At 49.6% G+C, this 19,487-nt stretch overlaps 1 protein-coding gene across 1 annotated transcript in view; it reads right to left on the minus strand.

Annotated features, from left to right (window-relative positions):
• PTPRA (protein tyrosine phosphatase, receptor type A) overlaps positions 1-19,487 on the minus strand; it is a 105,327-nt gene that overhangs the window by 17,925 nt on the left and 67,915 nt on the right. Inside the window, exons 3-7 of the mRNA XM_009290687.1 lie at positions 12,673-12,751; positions 11,896-12,258; positions 9,069-9,086; positions 2,862-2,946; positions 1,444-1,517 (exon numbers count right to left, since the gene is read on the minus strand). Coding sequence (XP_009288962.1) covers positions 1,444-1,517; positions 2,862-2,946; positions 9,069-9,086; positions 11,896-12,258; positions 12,673-12,751 — 619 coding nt within the window. The remainder of the gene's footprint in view (positions 1-1,443; positions 1,518-2,861; positions 2,947-9,068; positions 9,087-11,895; positions 12,259-12,672; positions 12,752-19,487) is intronic.

Below are 19,487 nucleotides of genomic sequence, written 5' to 3' on the forward strand. Positions count from 1 at the left end.
TGCAGATGTCCCTGCCCATGGCAGGGGGGTTGGACTAGATGGCCTTTAGAGGTCCCTTCCAACCGAAATAGTTCTATGATTCTGTGATTCTACTTTGGTGCCTACATAAGGACAGAGATGCCCAACTTCAGACCCTCAACGGGCAGCTCTGGCTCAAAGTCAGAAAACGAGACAAGCTCAGGGACAGAAGAGTTTGCACATTATGGCAGGCTTGCACAAGACTTTAAAATTGCATTTATGCATCTTTAAGAGGTCCAAAAAGGTTTTTATAACCAAAACCCAATGTATTCTCTGCTTTCTCTCAGAAATGTTAGTTTGGTGCCTACAGTTAGCGTGAAGATTTGCGTGAGAGTTTTAATCAGCTGTCATCCTAATGTGAAAGGGTAGAAGGATGTTTAATTATTCCCCAAAGATGTGTTTTTTCAAAAAAGGTTCTTATTTGAGTCAGAGAGGTACTGTGAAAATTCAAGAGGAACATGAGTAGTTCGGTGTTGGAAGTGATCGCACATTTTAATATTAACCACTTGAGGGCAAACATTTTGTCGCTGGAATGAAAGTTGGGAAATAAATTTTCATTCTATAAAAGTTTGCCAAAATCATGGAAAACAGAGAAAGTTCAGAACAAGAAACAAATAAAAATGTAGATGGAAAAATACTTCCCTACAAAAACATGAGGTGGGAGAACAAAGCCGTGACATCCAGCCCACTGAGTCCTCAGGCGCTGTCATTGCACCGGGCTCAAACTGCGACAGTGCCGCATCCACGGGCTCTCCTGGACTTTTACAGAGGTCTGTCTTCTGCTGTTTAATATTTATATTATTCTGGTGTGTTTATATTTATTCGGGTGTATAATATCTATATTATTCCCACCAGGAATAATATAAACATACACTCAGGACCGCCTTCATACGCCCTTCCAAGACCATACTTAAAGAGCACACAATCTTCATTTTCCTTTTTACACATTTCCAGCAAACCACCTCTGCAAACCAGTATTCGGCGAGCGTGTTCCCGTTTCCATTCAAGCTGGCCAGTGAAAGGTGCCGCTGGGTACGACGCTGGCCACATGCCCAGCAAGTTGCACGTCTCTCATTGCCGTGTTGGAAGGCAATGCCCATTGGAAAGGCAGAATGGTTAGCAGACCAGCCTGGGTAGCTCTGTGCTGCCCAGCGAGCTGCCCCAGAGGGCATAAACCAAACCTGCTTTTGCCACTTCAAGGGTTTTATGGCATTTTTGCATTTTTTACATTTTTTAGGAGAATTGCTGGTTATTTCACTAGCTAACTTTGGCTGATTCCAAGCTTGGGCAGGGGGGGGGAACCTCCTAAAATATTCCATTGTTATTCTTAGGAACGTTTGCATTGACCCGTTTTGATCTGAACAAAGCTTATTCCTTCTGTGAGACGCATTTTTGCTCCCCGTGTCGCACCGACGTGGGACTCACCTGCATCATCCGTCCGGCCGTTGGACAATCGAAAGGAGTTGGAGTGACTCCCTGCTTGCTTGTATTTCTTGAACCTACCAAAGAAAGGGAGCGGAGAACGTCAGTAGATACCCACCAAGAAGCCCAGGTTACCTTCTGGATGAGAGATGCAGCCACGAAGGGCTTTCCTCACTTTCTTACGGCTTGATGAACCAGCTGGTGGGTCCAAGAGGCTACGGGACCTCTAAAATCCTGCTTACGGGCCTAACTTTTAACGGACCACATCTGGAAAGGCTGCAGGAGACCAGAGCAAGGTGAAAGCCAGGAGGAGAAGCCTTAAGGCTGCTTTTTATGGAGGACACCCCAAGGAGTTCCTGCTCCACGGGCTGATTCAGCAAAGCACATCAACTCCAGGTTGATCCGTCCTTCTGTAGCAAAGCCCTTCTCCATGTGCTTTTAACTTGAAGCAGATGCTTACGCTCCATTTGGCTGAAGTTAAGGGTTTTGCTGAATCACCAGGCAGGCAGCGGTGAACAAAAACCCTTTTTTTAAGGGCTGGAAGCCAGGTGGGGAGGACTCAAACTCTGCTGCTGCCGAACTCCCGAGGCAAAACTCTCATCAGGTTCACTGCTGCGAGGGCAGGCCCAGAGCCAGGAGACGAAGGGAATTTTTCCACCGTTAAGGAAATTGTTTCTTCTTTTTTTTTTTTTTTTGCTTATTTAATCACCAAAATGGTGAGTAAATTAAAATCTTTACTGCAGGTGAACAAACACCCTCTTCTAGCTGAGCAGATATGCACTCAGGAGCTGGGAATGCTACATTTTGAGCAGCCCAGATGCTTGGTTTTTTTTAAAAATGGACCTAAAAGGGCTCTGTTATGTTCTAGTTCCAGCTACAGCATCACCTAATGCTCCTAACAAGCTCCGGTCGTACGCCACCTCGCAGCGGAAGGTGCACAGGCACGAAGTACAGGTCTGGTACCCAAGGCAGAGCTTGGCTCTGGATGTTGGATCACGTTCGATATCGAGATGGGAATCCAGGAATAACACACCTGGTTACACATGCAAAGGGCTTTCCAGCTCAAGCGCTGTGTTCAGCTTCCCTGGATTACTCAATCCAACTCCTTTAGCCTCGCAAGGAAACTTTACCTGCTTTTTAACTGCACTGACAGGACTTTAGTTTAATCTATCCTACTAAATATGACATTTTCAGTAGCAGAACAGGCAGTACCCCACACGAGGATCAGCTTTATAGAGAAAGGAATAAGCACCATTTACTAGATAACCCCAAACACCATTTTCATTATCCTTACGGGTTTCTTTTTAAAACAGCGGCTGTGTCAGCCTTTAGCTTAGGAAACAGCGCAAAAGGCTTATTCCTGTTCATTCAGTAATTAATTTCTGCCAAACAAGGGAACTCAGCATTAAAGCATCTCTTACCTTAACATGTACAGCACAATAATAATAAATACTATGACTAGAAGGGAAGACAGGGCCACCATCACAGCTATAATTGGAGTCTCATCTGCAATAGGAAAAGAAAGGTGTGGTTATCAACATCGAAAAACATCCAGCGCCATCATTTAACAGGGCAGAGCTCTACAATTTCTGCTTGCAAAATAATAATAATAATAATAATAGTAATAGTAATAGTAATAATAATAATAATAATAATAGGTATTGAGTAAGGTTATGTTTGTCCAGTCTGACAGTGAAGACAGATACATGACCTGAGAGCGCACCACGTATCCCAGACACTCTGAGGTTAGATTAAAACCTGTAACCACTATTCAAAGCACGTCAGTCTTCTCTAAGAGCTGTTCACTGTGAAATTGTGACCTTGTAGATGAAAATAGTGACTGAGGAAGTTGTGAGTGGGCTATTTTACGGGTTTCTTCTGCACAATTGAACGTGCCCACGGTGGCCCACCAGCCACCGGTAGAAGTTTGCTTTATCACCTGGGGACTTGCAAAGTCTTCTGCCTGAGACGTAAGGATCCATACAAGAAGTTCTAAACAGGTCCATGAGTTTGGTGTAGCATGATAAGGAACTTTATATTGAAATAAGTGAAAACCGTGGCCTTTGTAAGATGCCACAGATACCACATTTGTAAAAAAGTCACGATTTTGCTTCCAGTTCTGTGTCAAATAGGGCGATGTTTCATGCTGCACGTGGGCTCTGAACACCTTCAGGCTGAGGTTTCCTGGAGAGGCTCAGGGCTACTGAGCTACTTATCATCTGTCTGGCTCATCGCAAAGAGGCGGCTCCTGCTGGGACTTCTTTCCTCCCTGGAAATATTGAGTTCAGAGCGGAGGTGATGTTAGACAACCCATCGTGCACGTTCTGCACTGCAAGGCCACCGAGTATGAACTAATTTGGCTCACTTCGTTGTTCGGTCCCTCGCAGACGCTTCTCAAGAGCAGGCACCACACAATTCCCTTACAAACACACTTTGATTAGGCACATCTGAAACGTTCCCATCCTCCGGGACCCACAAGAGATTTTTTTTTTAAATAAACTATTTGTAACTTGGCCCGGAGGTCAGTGAAACAGCGGTAGGCGCAAGTAGATTACCCAGATGGGGTTGGAAGCCAAGCAACGCTAACCAGATAGGAAAATGTCCCTGAAGGGCGTTTTTTCAGATAAATGTGGGTGCCAGCGACGCCAGCTGGGGGTATTTTCATTTTCCATCAGCTCGCTCAATCTGTATGGGCCACCGCACCGTGTCTACACACCTCGGCCCCCCGAGACTGCAGGGCATGACCCCCCTTTCCACCTTCTGTGCATCCGTTTCCCTGCCAGGGCAGATTCCTGCTCCACGTGTCTCAGCAATTTCAACCAGCAGGTTTTCTGAGGTGGGATTTATTTTGTCCATCTCCCTCTGACTACTGAGCTACCAAGGGGCACTCTGGTTACATTTCTGCATTTGTCCCTCTGTGGTCGTGAGGTCTAGAAATGTTATTCCGACCAGAAGATATGATTTTTGTGTAACGATTTGAAGGCAATGACCTGGCATGGCAAATAAAACCATGAAATCCTCCCAGTCTTGCATGTCTTTGTTCTTTCCATCTACCGTCCTCATGTGTCGGCATCTCCCCCAGTCCAGCAGCAAAAAGCCAAGGAATTTATTGGGAGGCATTTCTGCGTCCTGCATGCTCAGTAGCTGCTTGAGCCTTAGCATTACGCACCGTGAGGCTTTCCAAAAGCAAGACCAGGAAGGCAAAGCAACCACGGAGCGTCTTAGCCCAACCACAGCCAGCCCTTGCCTCTCCTCTAACGTGCTTCCCCTTGAGACCTCTGACCGTAACCATCATCACCATCCTGGCTGGAGGAGGGGAAGGTGACAAAGCCCACAGCGCTGTGCCCCCACTACGCATCGTTGGACCATTTCTCCTGCCTTGGACGGAGCTAAGCTCAGCCTAACCGGTGCTGAGCCAGGCAGGGGCCGCTGCGGCAGCGCCGGTTGGCAGGAGACGTGATTTATGGGCCGGGGTTTCGGCAGGGGTGCCTCTGGCAGCAGGATGCAAGGAGCCTGGGGGGTTGTTTTTTTTTTTGCAGCCGTTCTTTCGACACATCTGGCAGGATGAGTTAGAGCTTTTCCACCGTGGCTGCTAACCGCCGGCGTGCTGCCCGGCCCACCCAGCAAAGCCCAGGCAGGAAACAAGCTGGAGGGTCCTCAGCCAGTCCCTCCTTCCCTGCCCAGCCCTGGCGAGCGGTGCCAGCCCCCCCCGCAGCTCCTGTCCCGCTTCAGCCTCGGCCCCGGGGGTTTCATGCTTGCAATTCGCTTGGAGAAGGGACAAGGACTCAACCCTCTGCTTCCACAGACCTGCAGTGCTGGAGCACCCATCTCGCTCTAGAGACTGGAAGTCATCAGGACGCTTAAATCTTGTCCTAGCACCTCTGAGGAGCCAGCAAACCATCTTCTGACGCTCGAGATCATGTCTCCAAATGTAGGTAGAGGTGCTATATAGCGGTCTATAGGCTGTCCCCTATACATCACACAGGCCCGGGCGCAGCTGCCCAGCAGAGAGGGGCAGGGCTGAGCAGCCCTCCTTGCTCATCGCTGTCAACGCCTGCCCACAAAACTTGAGTCAAATCGAGCAGACAAGAAACTAAGGGATCATAAGCAAAAAAAATGGGGGTAAAAGAAATGGAAGCAAAGACGTAGGGTCAATATTTCTTACACAAAACCCCCAGCACACGAGATGTGGAGCTCCTGGAAAAGCAAATCCTGGTTGCAGAGGGGGAGCAGAGCAGAAGCAAGAATTTAAATCCTATCTCTTAGATCTCAAGGAGAGTTTAAATCACAGGCCAGCTACGTTCCCTGCAAACATCACAAAGAGCCTGCAGGAGCAGATCCGTTTTCTTTTCCTGCAATATTTCCTTCCTGGTCATATCTGGGAGGTGGAAAAAGAAGCCACACCAGACACTGCGGCTCAGGATAAACCAGTGAGTGTATTCACAAAACACCTTAAATTACTCCCTTGGGAGCACGTCGCACGCACGCTCATGCTTTGCTCGGGACCAAGCCAGACTGCCATCGTACGCCGCTCAGCACAGCGGTCCTCCAGCCCCATCTCCTACAAGGTGCTGCCATGGCAGTGAGGAGCTTTGGGAGAGGTATGCAACAAGCAGAGCAATGCTTCAAAGCCAGAGGATCCTCCCGAGCTCCAGGTCTCTCTGCTGCTTTCTGTCCATCCTGGTGGGATACGGACGCATTATTTCAACCCATCCATAGGGAAACAGGAGAGGGTTCGTTGCCTTCTTTCTTCAAAGCATGCCTGGATGCCTTTCTGGAAGGTAGGCACGGCCCTTTCTCTGCCCATGTGAACCTCATGAGGTTCAACAAGGCCAAGTGCCAGGTCCTGCACCTGGGTCAGGGCAACCCCCAGTATCAATCCAGGCTGGGGGATGAAGGGATTGAGAGCAGCCCTGCTGAGAAGGACTTGGGATCCTGGTGGGTAAAAAATTGGATGTCAGCTGGCAACATGTGCTTGCAGCTCAGAAAGCCAACTGTATCCTGGGCTGCATCCAAAGCAGCGTGGCCAGCAGGTCGAGGGAGGGGATTCTGCCCCTCTCCTCTGCTCTGGTGAGACCCCACCTGCAGCACTGCGTCCAGCTCTGGAGCCCTCAGCATAAGAAAGACACGGACCTGTTGGAGCGGGTCCAGTGTAGGGACACAAAAATGATCAGGGGGATGGAACAGCTCTGCTATGAAGAAAGGCTGAGGGAATTGGGGTTGTTCAGCCTGGAGAAGAGAAGGCTTTGGGGAGACCTTCTTGCAGCCTGTCAGTACTTAAAGGGGGCTTATAAAAAAGATGGCGGCAAACTTTTTAGCAGGGCCTGTTGTGACAGGACAAGGGGGAATGGCTTTAAACTAAAGGGGGTAGCTGTAGACTGGATATAAGGAAGAAATTGTTTACGCTGAGGGTGGTGAAACACTGGCCCAGGTTGCCCAGAGAGGTGGGGGATGCCCCATCCCTGGAAACATTCCAGGTCAGGTTGGACGGGGCTCTGAGCAACCTGATCTAGTTGAAGATGTCCCTGCCCACGGCAGGGGGGTTGGACTAGATGATCTTTGAAGGTCCCTTCCAACCCAAACCATGCTGTGATTCTATGGTGCAACCATTGGACGACCCCTTCAGGAGGCACATCAGGAGGCGGCACACCTCCTAGGCATTAGCGTCTCTCCAGCCAAGGACCAGGGTTTTCTGCTTACTGAAATGACCGCTTCATCCATCATACCAACTCTAGGCACAGAGCAGGAGAAGGCAGGGCACTTCTCATCCACACTGCCCCACCAGGAAGGGATCTGTCTTGCTGATACATCACCACAGCTGTCTCAGATGTGGAGCTTGAGCCTGGAGCACGGCATCACCCCTTGAACAGGTAAAGTCATAAATATTTGTGCAGCTTTACTCTCTTCCCCCTGGGGAAAGCAGGCAAGACTTTTTAGCAAGCCTGCCAAGGACGCCTGAGTTAGCCTCTCCCTTCCAGGCTTGCGAAGGATTAAACCGTCTCGTTAGCAGCCGTAGCACAAGAAGACCTTATGGATGCCCTAAAAGGCCACGGTCGCTAAAAGGGGATGGGGAAGGACTTGCAGACGCTGCGAGCGTTGGGTGCTGCTGGGAAAGGCAAACCACTGATTTCCATCAGTCTGACTTCAGGAAAAATCCCCTTCTGACCCCAAATCAGAAGACCAGGGCGAGCAGAGCCACCTGCAAACATCCTTCCACGCCACCCTGCTCGGCACCGACACTCCAGCACGGGCAGCTCCATCACCCAACAGCCCCAAAGCTTGCAGAGATCTCTTCTGTCAACGCCGATTTGGGAGGGGGATGGAAATAAAAGGGCTACTTGTTTCCTGCAGGAGTCGTAAATAATCAGTTGTCAAAGTGTACTTGGTGGTTGAGATACACCACGGTGGGTGGCTGCACGTGACAGCACGAGTGCCAGCAATAAGAGGCAGAAGATTTTCACTAATTCGGATAAAAAGTAGTTTTCTGCTCCTCATCTTCAAAATAACCCTCAATCAACATTTTGTTAGGAAAGCTTTTAATTTTGCAATATCATTGCAAATATCCCCCCAGAATAATCCTCCAAGTCACAGGACGTGGAAAATATTAATTACTTGATTAATAGTAATGGTAATATTAATATTAGCAATATTAATATTGATACCATTAGGAAGTCAGATTTTTTTCCCATTTTTCGTTTCTGTGCTCTCAGGAGCAGGGATGAACGGCGTCAGAGATAGCACAAAACAACACCTAAGCCATGCCAGATCCAAGGGAATTACGCAGAATATTTCTACAGCACCTTAACCATTATTTTAAACGAATTCCCTCGGGCCCGCGTCCCTTTTATTCCCCCTGTGCCAATGTGTACTGACAGTAACTATCGCAGAGCATCTGTCTTTTCCTCTACACCATCAGCGGGACGGTGCAGGTTTGGCACACCGGGCAGCGCAAAGCGGATTGCCGTGGAGTTTACAAAGCTGAGACACCCATCAGAGCAATGATGAAAACACACAGAGGAAGCGTGTTTCTATAGGTAGCGACCAGACCGGCTGTACCTCCGCTCTACCCGCTCCCATGCTGCTAAAGCAATGAGTAATTGCAAATACTCTGGTAGCGATGCCAGTTCTCAGAACTGAGAGATGGAAAAATGCACCTAAGTGCTATTATATTGCAAGAAATGGATTTGTGCTACTGCTCGCCAACAGAATTAAGGAGAATAATAATTATTCACGTCACTTGCAGAATGGGTCCGGATCAAATAGGGTAAGTCACAGTCAATAAAGACAATTCATAAGCAAAAAAAGAAGGAAATGTCTTGAACGGCTTCTTAGATCTTGGTCATCCGACTCAAGGGACGGTAACGCTGATATTTTCAGAGCGTTCAGCAGGAACTCGTCGTCTCTAATAGGACATGTACAAATTGGTACGGAATTGTTTATTTCTGAAAAGAGGAGCCCAACACAAATTAAGATATCAGTGTGTCACCAGCTCTCCTGAAGAGCTTGATAGGTTTTGTAAAAGCAAGTTTGGAAGTGTGTCATAAGGAGAGCTATCTAATAGCAGAATACTTCTGGAAATGCTTTTACTGAGGGCTTGACTACAGAGCAAGGAAATATAAAATTCTTACCTCTTCTGTCAGAGTTACCTGCAAAAAAAGAAAACAAAAGTCTCTTAGCAACAAAGAAATACACATTTTAATAAGACAGGAAGGATCAAAGACCAAGACAGTAACAAATTTAGTAACTCTCATCATCTTCTTGTAAATCTTTCCTTTAAAACACCAGCTACAAAGCCAGGATGTTAAAACGAGTTTCAGCCTTCACTTAGTAACAAGGAAAAAGGAACAAAACCCAACTTTTTATCAGCAGAGCAGGGAGCTGAAGCCGAGCTGTAACATCGATAAACACAACTTACGGCTCTTAATCGACAACACAGACCGTTCAACCCTATAACCAGCAAGTCACTGGTGTAATTCATTAGCACTTAAATATTAAGAGATAACACTCGTGCATAATTTTAAAAGAGTGGCTGAGCCAAGAGTTCAATTAAGAGCAGCTGGGCTCAGGGGTGGGGATGACGGGCGTCCAAGGAAACCTCTGCCCGCTGTTTTGGGTGTCTCATCTAGAGGAAACCAGAACAAATGTGGGCTGATGAGAGCACAGCCCAGCTCTCCTGCTGCAACGCTGCCGGCACAGGCACCCCACGCCCGTTTTACGTGTGAAGAGCTGCAGCACGGGGTTAAGGACAATCTTGGTAGGTTTGGAGAAGCAGGAACTGTCTGTACAACATGTAACTCATGCGGCGCCTTCTGCCCCTGTCCCTCTCTTGAGCACCACTTAATTCTTCCATGACTGATATCCAAATTCCCCATTAAGATTAATGGCAAAGGCAGCCCTAAAACTAATTTTGCTCCTTGACAAATTACTTGAAATAAAAAAAGAATCAGGTTTGGTCATTTGTTCTCGGGACCGACATCAAGTGAGAAGCCACATGCGGCCTTGATGGTGCAACGGCCAACGTGTCATGGCGTACACCGAGGGAGTTCACCAAAACCAGCAACCCAAGTCATAAAAAAAGTAGCAAAGACACAGAAGTGATAAATTCAGTCCCCCGCTAGCAGACATCGTATTACAAAATCCAGATCTTAGCAGTACTGAAGGCTTTTGCCTCCATCACTCCCACTCGAAGGCTACGTTTATTCTAAACTTGCACCGTGCGTGTATCTAAGGTTACTCTGGACTCCTTCACTCTGCAAAAAAGCCTTGAGGATTTGTGTTTGAAAGGAAGCTGGATGAGTTCGGGGATGGCAGGACACTACAAAAGTTGGGTTGCAAACTTCCTTCAGCCACATCCCTTCCTATGTCGGTGGCAAAGACAACTTCACTGCAGCTTCGTGGGCTGCGGTTTCCAAAGATGCCCAGAGGAAGAGGGCACACACATCTCACTGACGCGAAGAGGGGTTTAGACACCCAACACCCAATATCCCTTGAGGAATTTATTCTTAAGGAATGTACGCTTGACATCTCCCCGCATTAACTCCAGTATTATCTTCTTTCGGTCTTTTCTACCCCACCACCAAGTTACCCATCCTGTTTTTCCACTAAATCCTGCACTGCCAAGGCTTTCACTATAACCTTTAGCAGGCACTGCTACGTAACTGTTGCAACTCAGAGGCACGTGGTATCAAAGCTGGGTCTCAAACGATGCAGCAATGGGCAAACCATGGCTGAAGAATCACAGATCAGCTAAGATTTCTGGTCACCTCAGCCTCTTTTTGCCTGATTTTTGCACTTAACCTACATTGAGCAGCCAAACTCTACATTCCTAGGGGCCACTTTTATGATGTGCCAAGGGGGAATGACAGCAGCATGGCAATAGAGACAAATTTTGCTCATCCAGACCTTTCAAAGATTAAAGTAGCCCAAGTAATGGGGAAAAAACTGATAACGTAAGCATAGAATCACGGAATAGTTTGGGTTGGAAGGGACTTCAAAGATCATCTAGTCCAACCCCCCTGCCGTGGGCAGGGACATCTTCAACTAGATGAGGTTGCTCAAAGCCCCGTCTGACTTGACCTTGAACACTTCCAGGGATGGGGCACCCATCCCATCATCAGATGTGCCAGCAAATGCAAGACTGAGACATCCAGCGCATGGAATACTCTGCTCAGTAAGGTCTCACCGCATTGCTCCTGGCGCTCACCACGGTGGAGAGCGAGCACCTTCAGATGGTTTATCAAATCGTGTGTGGCTTGTGTCTGCAAGCAGTTTAGCAGCCATCAGGTGGAGCAAACAGGTTACCCTACCAGATGGGCCAGCACCGTCCTACGGCACTATCCTTCATCCCCAGCTTGGCTAATTTTGGATAATGAGCCAACTTACCAGCTTTCCCCAGGAGCTGGATCTCACCCCTGCTTGGCCACCTCTAGTCTAAGCCTTACCTCCTGTGGGACGGGGACTGCCTTGTTGTGTGTGTGCTTGTACAGTGCCAAAAAGCATGGCTTGAGCCCACAGTGGCTACCAAAACACAAATAAATGCAGCAACACTCTGGATAACCGAAGCTCTGCAGCTGAGCAGCAACCCGGAGTGATTTATTGCTACTGCCTACACAGACCCGTTACGGATCAACTTTTCAGCCAGCACCTGGGAGCTCTGCAGCACTAGCCCTGTTTCACACGCCGGAAACCACAAAAAGCGATTAAATTAATCTGTGACAAAAGTGGAAGGAGATCCTAGGGTTTCTGGTGCCCCAGCATCTTGGCAAGAAGCCCAAACCTTCGGCAGGACAAATCTCTTCTGATCTGGTCAGTTCAGGGAGTTATATTGTTTCGTATCACCATGGAATTTGCCCCAAAATGTCTTCTCATTCCCTTCTGTTCAGCAAAACAAAAGAAGAGCAAAGACACAAACCCGGAGGCAGGGTGGCCTGGAGAAGAAGTGAAGGAGATGCCTACCGTTGTGGGCAGCGGAAGAGGTCTCTTGCGTTGTCACCGTCGCACTGAAATTCCTCTCCGTCGTCTCCGCTTCTGTGCTGGGGAGAGTGGTGCGCGGAGCGGATGGCGTCACGCTGGGTAGCAGGGAGGTGGCTGGAGGCACGGGCACGGTTGTCCCCAGGATGGAGGTGTTGAGGCTGGCAGCGGTGGTGCTGGGGGAGATCCTGGTGGCTGTGGTTGTGGGTGGCTTTGACGCCACGGTAGAAACAGTCACTGGAGTGCTAATGTTGAGGCTGTTTGCGCTCGTCGTAGTCCCATCCTGAGGACCTGCTGTAGGAGCTTTGGTGGGACTCCTGGGAGAGGTGGGCACTGTTGTGGGTGGCTCTGCGAGAGGAGAAAGCGCAAGGGAACCTCCATGAGATACCTTTCAGTAACACTGGAGGGTTTAGATGCTGAAGATTCGTGCGACTGTAACTACAAGGCCAAAAAATCCCAAGTCCAGGACAGGGAATGCTTTGCACAGCATGGTGATGCACACCCTATAAAAGCAGGTAACTTGAATACGTATTACGATATCGAGGAGGTACAAAGGTTAGAGCCTCTGTAGGAGAGGATCAGTATTTGCTAGAGGTAAAACCTGCAGGTCCCATTTATGAGCACCTGCAGCCCATCACCCTCTTTTTGACACTTAATATTGCAGTTAAGTGGAGGGCAGAAGGGGTAAGTCACAGAGCATGCGAGCACTTACTCCTTTGATGGTTTAGGGACAAAAGAGAGGAGACAACGAGTGTAGTTTACCTGTCGTAATGTTGTTAGCACCTACACTTATCAGGCCACTTCCGAGCAAAAGGAGAAAGAACCACAAATCCATGTTGACCTGGGGAAGAGAGCAAAGAACAGTTATTTAAACTCTCGTGCAACATCATCCCAAAATAATTCAAACTGGGGACGCCGCTATGCATCTTGCGTGTGTAGAGCTGGAAGGGAGGAGTGAACGTGTGGCTGGAGTCCCTGCAGGCATGTGGATGGGAAGGATTTATCGATATGTGCATACGTTCCCAACTGGAGGGCGCATGGAGAGCTCCCAGTCTGGCGGACCAGCAAAGGTGATCAGAGATGAAGCAGGGAATGAGCGAACTGTGGGAGAGCACGAGAGGAACGAGCTATGAAGCTGAGCACCAAAGATACGTACCTGGTCTTAAAGGAAATTAATAATGTGTTCATATAACGGTCTGCAAATGAGTGTACTCTGAGCAAACTGAAATGCAATACACGTGAAGACCACGGCGAGGAACCTTGATCCAAAATGCCCAGGAACCGGAGGCAGGGAGGAAGGAGAGGTCAGCTCCTCCTGCGGGCAGTGCCCAGCGGATCCCTGCCAGCTCACTGAAGCCCCTGCCCGTTACTGGGTGCAGGCAGAACACCCGCACAAGACCAGGCTCGGCTCCATTCAAACCCCATCAGATTCCCTGCACGTGCGGACGAAACAAATACCCGTAAATAATAATCCAACATCATCTGCAAGCGCAGGCTGCACATTCGTTGTACTGTACATTTCTTCCCAGGAAATGTCCTGCAAAATTACAGGACGATGACATCAGTAGAGTTGTCTCCCCCAGGCTTTCTCCCCCAGCCCTTTTAAATACAAGGGTTTTTACGGTGATTTCTTTCCTCTGTGGACTTCAAAAAGCTCCTGAGAAATGGGTATCGTTATCTCCTCCCAAACAGATATGGGTCCAGAGGCTGAGGCAAACGACAGCGCGATGTGAGATGTCATCGGCCTGGCCAGAAGAGAGCCCAAAGCTGCCAAGCCCCAGACCCCGGGGCCTCCCAAGGACGGGTCAGCATCTCGCATCTGCTACGAGCCCAGAGAGGGCTCAGAGGCGGCTCTGCTACGTGCCATTGACCAGCAGCTGCTGTACGACTCTCTCCTCTCCTTCAGGCTTTTGTCACGTGTCCCGTTGCATCTTCAGCGTCTCCTGGGAGAAGGCTGCAAGATCTCGCCGCCAAGTCAACTCGTCACGGTGCCAAGAACGAGTTCTATTCCCGATACACGGTCTAAGCCTCCCCTTCTTAAATACATCTCGTGTTGTTTGTTCTCATTGTATTTATTTAATCTAGACCCATCCCAAACTCCGGGCAAAAGGACAACACTGAAGTCATCAACACGCTGGAAACGATATCAGAAATACAAGATCCTCCCCACCCCACCCAGGAGTATCCTCCCACCAGCACCACCCACTTACATGTTCCCCCCCCCGAAAGAAAACCTGGCAAAAATCGAACTTACTCAGTGACCAAAAGGTCAGACAAACCCTGAACCAGAAGGAAACCAAGCTCCAGAGATAAGAGCTTTCCTTCGGCTCCCTCCACGGCCAGTCCTGGGGCAGGGCTTTCTCCAAGGGGTCCCACTGGTGCGAGCAGCCAACTTTCCAGAGGGTTTCATCACTGGTTAAAATATCTGTCTAGATGAATTTGAACGGATTCAGTCCTCCTGACACTTGGTGAGAGCAGGGCTGGTCCTGCAATGCCTCCCGTGAGGCTCTGCTCCAGGGTGGGATGTCCAGAAAACCCGCAACCGGTAGGGTTTTGATGACACGCTCCACTCTTGGTGCTTAACACACCCCATGCAACTCGTTCAACTGCCTGCCAGAGTCTGAGATGCGCTTGGTCTAAACTGTTTTGGCTTTGGAGAGAAAACCCGATGTTTATAAGGAAGAAACTTTTGACGCTGAGGGTGGTGAAACACTGGCACAGGTTGCCCAGAGAGGTGGTGGATGCCCCATCCCTGGAAACATTCCAGGTCAGGTTGGACGGGGCTCTGAGCAACCTGATCTGGTTGAAGATGTCCCTGCCCACGGCAGGGGGGTTGGACTGGGGGGCCTTTAGAGGTCCCTTCCGACCCAAACTATTCTATGATTCTGCGATTCTGTGATTCTATGTTTTTAGGGTTGACGGCAAGCCAGCACAGCTGGAGCTTGGGGAAAAGCACAGCGGCAAGCGCACCAGGATGTCGGCTTTTGCTCCAAGGCCACTCAACAAGCAATTGCACTCTGGAGCTGAGATGGTCCTAAGCCAAAGAGGTTTTCCACCCCCCAGTGTAGGAAAGGGAGCTCGTGTCCTCCCCGTGCTTAATTGCAACCAGGAAGCACATGAAGCTGCGCCGCCAGCAAGAATGAAAGCAACTCGCTGCAGGAAACAGATCCTTCGAGCATCCCACTGTGGAAACCCACAGAAATAGGACGCTCCTCGCGATCGGACCCACGTGCAAAGGCAGAAGGACCCTAAGTCCACGCTGAATCTCCAAACGAACGTAACGGCGGCACTGAGATGCTCCTGAAACCTCGCAGGGGCTGATGAAGGCGCCAAGGTCTCGCCATCGCAACCGCTTCCCTCACCAGGAACCCATCGCTACCGCAACAAGAAAACAGTAACAAGGTAAAGGGAAAGACCTGGCTCTTCTGCAAACACTGCTAGGAAAAAAAGTGGCTGTTCGCTTGTGTTTTGATTAATATCTGTATAGAAACGCTATTCTCGTAGGTGGATGTGGCTCCTTTCCTCTTGCCCCTACCCCGTTTCTCAGAACAAGAGTTCCTGTTCATTTGGGACCTTGTTCATTTGGGGTCCCGTTCATTTGGGACCTTGTTCATTTGGGGTCCCGTGTTCATTTGGTTCCTGTTCATTTGGGATCCTGTTCATTTGGGATTCCCATTCATTTGGGATCCTGTTCGTTTGGTATCCCATTCATTTGGGATCCTGTTCATTTGGGATCCCGTTCATTTGGGATCCCCACAGCTATGCCAGCGCTAGTTCCACAGCAGCAGTTTGCCCCAAGAGCAGACAAACCAGTCGCTAACGGGGACGCCTGTCTTTCAAACCCCCTTGCTATTACGTTTAAAAGGTTCATTGATCCTTGAGTGGGTCACATTAGGAGGAGAGGGTTGGCAAGGGGAGAGAATACCCAATTTCCCCAAGGCTTGCCCCGTTTTCGTGAAGAGAGCTGTATGCAGGTGGTCCGTGCGGGTCCTGAGTTTTTATGGCTTTATTACTGTGAACGTCAAAAGAAACAGGACGCCGGGCAGCCCCGAGAGCATCATGGCTTGCTGGGTAGATCATTACACAAAAATCCCGGGAGCTGCTCCCGTGACCGGCAATCAGCTGCCAGCGCCGCTTTATCACCTTAAAACCGGATCCAGAGCAGAGAGCAAACGAAAGAGCCCTGCGCAAGGGGAGGGCTGTGCCAGCCCAGCTCCCAGCCCCTGCTATTAAATACTCCCTATTCCCAAATGCAGTATAAATAAATGCCAGCGGTACGCCGTTACCCGCTTCTTAACATAAAAGGCCTCGAGAGTCCTACCCCAAAGCCGGAGAAACCCGAGTCTCCCTTCCCCCTCGGTTCCCTCCCTGCTGGTTTCGGAAACGGAGAGGAAATACTTGTAATGTTATCAACATAAACACAGCTCTTGGCCGGCTGCAACATCCTGCGAGCTCTGCAGAAAAACACCCTGATGTCACGGCGCCGGCTCTGCCGAGGAGAAAGGAGCCGGCTTCGGCACCGCTGCCCCGGTGGGTTGGGATGCTCAGCACTGCGTCTTCGTTTTCAACCTTCCTTTTCAAAAATGGGGGTTAGAAACCTGAGTAATTGCCACTGGTGTTTATTTTTATATCTGTTTTTATATCTATATCTATAGTGTATATGCACCGTGCTCTCCCGTACATGGCTGGGGATCCTCCTATAGGAAAAGCTGGGTTTTAGGCTGCAGGACGTATGTTTTAAAATAAGCGGACCTTGTCAAGATGATTGATGCTGGAGGGGGGAAAAAAAGGCAATAACCTCTTTATAAAGTAATAAGTGGCTTAAAAATGGTACTTGTGTGTGTGCTGCTGCTATAGGGGGGTTTGGCTGCACCTCCCCGTGCTTCCAGAAAGCAAAGAATTAGTATTTAGTGCTGCAGAAAGTGCTCAGATCCTACCCGGATACAGCCGTCCACAATCAAAGGCAGGATTAACCCCCACCTCTGACATATTCCTAATTCCTGGAAAATGAGGCAATCTTTTTCTGTGTGTGAGGAGGAGACACAACTCGACTTCTACCCGGCTTTCTGGGACCCCAGAAACCACTGCTGCTATCAGTAGGATGCTAAAATGTAGTGGCTCAACCGAGACCACCCGACTGCCTTGTGCTGGCCCCAACCGCATAATGAAAAATAAAAAATTGTTCAGTTTTCTTTTTTTTTTTTTGGCAGGGAAGAGGGCAAAACGAGGAGCAAGGTTAGCGTTTGCACCGGTTAGCTCTTTGAAGCAGCTCACAGTAGGACGAGAGCAAGCATGAGCATAAGGAAAGGGGAAAAAGGTCTTTTTTTTTTCTTTTCGGTGGCAGCAAGCCATCAGCATGGCTCAGCTGCCCTGGAAAACAAACCTGCTGTTCCCTCTCCCCCTCCCTGCTCCTTTTAAATCCCGTTTGTGGTTTTCCAGCCTTTCGCTGGAGCTGTGATCCGCAGCAGAGGAGAGCTGCCCACGGGCTCGTCCGATGGCAGAAAGATCTCACCACCACCGGGTTCCCCTTCTCTGTGACCCCAAACCTCTCGCTTTGGATGAGATGCAAAGGATGTAAAAATAACGATCAGGATGAGCCCTGCTGCTGGGAGCTCCGCACCGAAAAGCAAAGCCCGGTCTCCTATGGGAAATCACCCGGGGGCCAAGCGCCTTGCATGGGGGGCTCCTTGAGCCGTGCATTGACTTCTTCTCTTCTTTAACATCACGCAAGGAGCTGCTTTGGCTGCGAACCACGTTGGGACGGCTAACGGGGTGTAGGTCATCTCCTGCACCAGAGCTGTGGCTAGCTGGCCATCGCAGGGAGAGGAGCTGTTGAGTTCAGGGAGGGAAAAGGGTTTTGTTGCACTAAGACGCAGTGACTAATTCCTTGCATGTGTCTCTGAAGCTGAAACGAGGCCTTTGATGTGTCACTGAACATTATTCCCCCACCCCACCCTCTGCTTTTCCACTCTTCAACAGAAAAGATGAATCACAGCAACCATTCACCCTTTCTGAAAACCCACTTCATTTTCTTTTTTTTTTTTTGCTTTTAAATAAACAGGCGGCTTCCACACGAGTGACAGCCGCTGTAACGAACGGCACACGAGGAGGAGGACAAGCCTGCGGTAAGGGCTTGGGGTTTTGCTTTCTTCACCTGCCCAACCTTCAACAAATCACCGTTTTCCTGCACCTCAATATTTACTCATGGCACGGTTTGGGTTGGAAGGGACCTTCAAAGATCATCTCGTCCAACCCCCCTGCTGTGGACAGGGACATCTTCAACTAGATCAGGTGGCTCAGAGCCCCTTGAACACTTCCAGGGATGGGGCATCCACCACCTCTCTGGGCAACCTGGGCCAGTGCTTCACCACCCTCAGCGTAAAACATTTCTTCCTTACATCCAACATCAACCTACCCTCTTGCAGTCTAAAGCCATTCCCCCTTGTCCTGTCACAACAGGCCCTGCTAAAAAGTCTGTCCCCATCTTTTTTACAAGCCCCCTTTAAGTACTGACAGGCTGCAAGAAGGTCTCCCCGAAGCCTTCTCTTCTCTGGGCTGAACAACCCCAACTCTCTCAGCCTTTCTCCATAGCAGAGGTGTTCCAGCCCCCTGATCATTTTCATGGCCCTCAGTCCAACAGGCGAACACACAGTCCTCTTTCAAAGAGCAACATCATCATATGTGCATGGAGGGAACCTGACCCTACTCCCACCCGGCTTTCTGGGCGTCCAGAAATAGCTATCGCTGTTAGGATGATGTCAAAAACTGATGGCCTGAACCAGGATCAGTCTTCCTCACGGAGGTCATCTTTAGCGAGATGTTAGTCTATCCCATGCCGATCATACAGACTCTCAAAGCAGGCACTGGCAGCAGCAACATGGGTGAAACCATTGTGGCCAGATGTAGAGAGGATCAGGTGTTCACCAGCCAGACCTTGGAAGGAGGTTCCCCAAGCTCCCTTCCTACCTCTGCTGCCGAAAACTGGAAATCCCTGTGCTTCAGCCTGACCTACCATAAAAAGGCTCCCAAATTGGCTTTTTTACTCCCTAAGTGAATGACGCAGGTTTAATTAATTCAGAAATATTTGCAAGGACCTTTGAGACCACAGTTAAGAATAACTTACTGGGTTAAGTAAGGAGTTGAAGTTCACCAAACTGGGAGAAGTTGTGAGATGCCAGAGGGTTGTGCTGCCATCCAGAGGGACCTCAACAAGCTGGAGAAAATGGGCCAACAGGGACCTCATGAAGTTCAACGAGGAGAAGTGCAAAGTCCTGCCCCTGGGAGGAACAACCCCAGGCAGCGGTATGGGCTGGGGGCCACCCAGCTGGAAAGCGGCTTGGCAGGAAAGGACCTGGGGGTCCTGGTGGACACCAGGTTGACCCTGAGCCAGCAACGTGCCCTTGCAGCAAAGAGGGCCAGTGGTGTCCTGGGCTGCGTTAGACAGAGCGTCGCCAGCAGGTCGAGGGAGGTGATCCTTCCCCTCCACTCGGCACCGGTGAGGCCACGCCTGGAGCGCTGTGTCCAGCGCTGGGCTCCCCAGTACAGGAGAGACATGGACATACTGGAGAGAGCCCAGC

The sequence above is a fragment of the Aptenodytes forsteri genome, unplaced genomic scaffold, assembly GCF_000699145.1.
Source record: "Aptenodytes forsteri isolate BGI_AS27 unplaced genomic scaffold, ASM69914v1 Scaffold236, whole genome shotgun sequence".
Taxonomy (NCBI): Eukaryota; Metazoa; Chordata; class Aves; order Sphenisciformes; family Spheniscidae; genus Aptenodytes; species Aptenodytes forsteri.